General features: G+C 40.1%; 1 protein-coding gene across 1 annotated transcript; it reads right to left on the bottom strand.

Annotated features, from left to right (window-relative positions):
• Window positions 1-1,399: 1,399 nt before the first annotated feature.
• LOC111801525 (F-box/kelch-repeat protein SKIP11-like) lies at window positions 1,400-3,929 on the bottom strand. Its single transcript, XM_023685546.1, has 2 exons — window positions 3,693-3,929; window positions 1,400-3,102 (listed from the first exon to the last, which is right to left on the bottom strand). Exon 2 carries the CDS (start codon window positions 3,025-3,027, stop codon window positions 1,765-1,767), a length of 1,263 nt encoding a protein of 420 aa, XP_023541314.1. The 5' UTR covers window positions 3,028-3,102; window positions 3,693-3,929; the 3' UTR covers window positions 1,400-1,764.
• Between the last annotated feature and the right edge of the window lie 339 nt (window positions 3,930-4,268).

Below are 4,268 nucleotides of genomic sequence, written 5' to 3'. Positions count from 1 at the left end.
ATTATCGGGATAGTGTTTATATTGCGGTGATATGTTTAAAAGGAAAAAAGAGAAAGAAAAAGAAAAAGGAAGTGAGAGTAAAGCAATGAAAATGATATAATTTAGGGTTTATTGAGGGCACATCTATAAATGATACCCATTTATAGAATATGGGTATTTGGTGAACCACTAGAGGCACCACCACCTCTGAAAGGTGAGTTTGCTGGTGATGCACTTTATGCTCCCAATGGACCACCCAATAAAGCACCCACCCAGCCCTTATGGACCCTTTCTTTTTAACTTACCCTCTTCCTTCACCACCCACCACCCACCACCAACCTGCCCATTCCCCTCATCCATCCGTCACTCTCGTAGTTTTAAAATACAAGGAATTTTCATATCCATCCGTTACGTATCATTGTCAGCCTCATAGTTTTAAAATGCAAGAGGAACTATTTCGTGGAATCTCACGATCCACTCTCTTGGAGATCCAGCGTCCCAATCCACCCTTTTGGAGGCTCACGTCTTTGCTGATATATCGTCCATATCTGGCTCTAATATCATTTGTAATGGTCAAACTCTACTATTAGTAGATATTGTCTGTTTCATTTTTATGTTTCTACACTCTTATGAGAAATATTTCGTTCTCTGGGACTCAAAATGTTGTATGAATTTATGAATTTTAAAAAAATATAAAATAAATAAAAGATGAAAACGTAATTATAATAATTCAGCGGTCAGCTCGGGACATAATTAGGTGGCAATAAAGTGCAGTGCTAAGTGGGTGGTCAACTCATCTTACAATAATAATAATAATAATAATAAAGTGTAATTATTAAAGAAAATAAAATTAAAGAAAATTAAAATTGGACCATTCTGTGTCGGTGCGTACTCGGCCATGGCCCAATAACCATTTTAGGCTGCTTTTCCATCTTCGGCCCAATGTTCTCGCAGGCCCAATACAGAAATTGCCTATTTTGGGCTGCTTTTGCCTCTTTTACCCTTATTTTATATTTAATTATTAATTTTTAATTTGAAGCTTAATTATTGGTATTACAAATCCACTGATATTGTCCTTTTAACTTATTACATATCCACGTCAGTCTCACAATTTTAAAACACATCTACTACGGAGAAGGTTTAGCTCTACTCAAACCAGAGCCAAGGGAATCTCCCACATCAGTTGGAGTAGAGAACCGATCATTTCTTACAATAGAGTATAAAACTCTCTCTATTAGACATGTTTTAAAACTGCGAGGCTGACGACGATACGTATCAGACCAAAGCTAACAATATCTGCTAGTGGTGTGCTTGAACGGACTAAAACGAACAATATCCACTAACAGTGAACTTGGGTTCTGACAGCGTGCAAGTTCATTTCATTTCTTCAACACAGATAGCAGAGTGGTAAGTAAAGTTCATGCAGAAATGTCCACTCAGTGAGCTATGAATGTTCAAATTATTGGGAACTATAAGTGTTCTAAACAACAAATCAATCGAAACCCAGTAATTGGGGATGCAGTTTCAATGGAAGAATGAATGAGAATCAATGATATATATATATATATATATATATATAAACTATTCTTCCATGAAAAAATTTCGAGTAAAATCAACTCCTCTCCCCACACCTCCCTAAGCAATGGTTGAAAATATGTAAAGAGAGCATGGGAAATAACTCATCACCTACAATATATATCATCTGTAGAACAAGAAGAAGATGAAGAACAAAGAAGAACAAACCCATCTTCAGCAGTGGTTTGGTTTGGTGTGGTTTGCTTGGTTTTAGCATCCCATCACAGCACAGTTATACACAAAGCTAGCAGATAGCTTCCTCGCAAGCAAATCCCACCTTGGAGGGCCTTCACTTGGCACCCATGAGTTCAGCTCTATATACCCTTCCCCCATAGCCCTCGGTCCACCAATTACAATCAGCCTATCTCCACATGCTCTAAACGCAAGCCCCCAACCATTCGTTGATACAGCTCGTTCAGGCAACCTCCCAACAGTATACCATGTCCTTCTCTCTTTGTCATACTTCCTAACCTCCATCTCAGCGTGATCTGCAGCATAGAGTTCATCATTCACCACAGCAAGAAGAGGGGGCGCTTCAGCTGCTGCTGGCATATCACCCTCCCTAGCTGCAGCGCTACGCCCAGGCGACATGTTGGGGATTTCAGTCCATTTTCCAGTGTCTAAATCGTACTCTTCACCGCATGTAAGAACCTTAGCTTCACTTCCTCCCACTCCACCAATGACGTAGAATTTCTTGTCCATGAAAACCCCAGAACAAAGCTTTCTGGGTTTGGTCATATTTGGAAGGGTCACCCATGTTTTAGTCTCGGAGTTGTAGAGCTCAGCTGAGCTGAGTATGTTGCCATTTGAATCACACCCACCTGCTAGAATTGCTATCTCTCCTCTGCTAGCAGACCCAAACAAGCATCTGGGGTCATTCATACTAACCCCAGGACACCAGGAATTTGTCAAAATACTGTATCTATACGTGACATGGGAATTCAAATCCTTACCAAAAACAAGAAGGTCAGTCCCCACTCCTAAGGATTCCTTATCAGAACACATGAAGCATTCATTAGAATCCATTCTGGGCAGATGCATCCATCTGCGCTGAATTGGATCGAAAGCTTCCCATTCAAGAAGATGACAAGAGAAATAAACCCAATGTTCAATCACATCATTCAAACGCCTCAGTTTGTAAAGCTCCCCGGAACGAATTAACGAGCGAAAACTTCGATTCAACGATGCTAGAGAACCATAATCCGACCTGGAGCAGCGAATTAAGCAGTTAATAGAGTTGTCTCTGCCAATGGAAGAGATTAGAGAGCCCGAATCAGAACTGTCGCTAGAATCCCATGAAGATCGAGGCCTGACGTTTCTATGAAGTTCATCAGCATCATGATCTGATGGGCGCTTACCGTTTCCCATTCCGGCCTCGAGGCGATAAGTTAAGTTAAAGCAAGGCCACTGAGTTTCGTGCGGGCAAGAGCTTGAGAACACCCTCGACGCCAGGAAGGAGCGATCCTCCAACATATCTCTCTCAGATGCAACCAATAAAAACGGAGAAATTTCAGAATACCAATCCGATCCGATGTTGCCTTCTCTTTCCTAGTCAAAAAGAAAAGAAACCCACAGATTTAGAAACCTAACTTTTGAAACCCAGATCGTGAAATAACCGAGAGAGAGCTATGGCTGCCGAGATGGGTAAAAAAATTATCTAAAAATTCCAGGAACTTTTGAAGTATTAACTAATAAACAAATGAAAAATTCTCGCACTGAATTCACCAAACCCATAATCTCAATTGTAATAAATAATCAATAACACAATGCCGAAAAACTGGACCCAGAAATCAAAACACCAACAATTGGGGGAAACAAAAAACACGAACAGAGAGGATGAACTGACAAGCTTGCGGCTGCACGCTTCAAATGAAATAAAAAATGAAACAAAACAGATCTCAAAAATCTGTATAGAGCCCAGAAAAATCCAATAACAATTGAAGAAACCAAGAAATCAAAATCTACCCATCTTCTCAATAGCGAAAATCAATGGAGAGATCTGGTTAGAACAAGGGTATAATCACAATTAAATTATGTACTAATTGGAAACAAGCAAGGAGAAAACAAAATAGTAGATGGGATGAGAGGAAATCATAAGAACATGAACAATAAAAAAGAATGTGAGAAGGGGAACTTACTTAAATAATGGATAAGAGAAGACAGAAACAGGATATGGATTGGAATTTTCCAAAGGGAAAACTATAAAAAATGAAAAAAAAAAAAGCTTAAGGAACTGGTATCTCTGATTTTGGCGTTCTTCGTCCTCTGGATTCTCTCTGCAAATCAGAGAAAACAGAGCGAAAATGAATGAATGAATGAAGGAATTGGGAAATGGAAATGGAGGCTTTGGATTTTGGCTTTCGAGCTCTGAANACGAATTTGATGATCTTGCGTCGGCTTTTTTTTCTCTTCTTCGTCTTTCCGATCTTAAATTATTGAACAAACCCACGAAAAATAAAAACACGGGAAAAGGCGGAAATGGGTCCCACTTCTTCCCCGTCGACTTTCTTTCTTCTTTCTCCTTTCCAGAAGTCGGCTGGTATGCCCTCCAACGGCGGCGGGTGCCGGCGACTGTGTACAGTCCGGTCCAGTATGTACGCAGAGAAGATAAAGAAGAGAGAATTCTCCGGTACTCTGCCACCGTCGAGGCGGCGGTGGATAGAGTTAAAAGTAAAATTTAAAAAAATTTCCTCCACAAAGTCAAATTTAACGGA

Source organism: Cucurbita pepo, chromosome LG09 (assembly GCF_002806865.2).
Source record: "Cucurbita pepo subsp. pepo cultivar mu-cu-16 chromosome LG09, ASM280686v2, whole genome shotgun sequence".
Lineage (NCBI taxonomy): Eukaryota > Viridiplantae > Streptophyta > Magnoliopsida > Cucurbitales > Cucurbitaceae > Cucurbita > Cucurbita pepo.
This window is presented reverse-complemented; position numbering and strand designations above follow the sequence as displayed.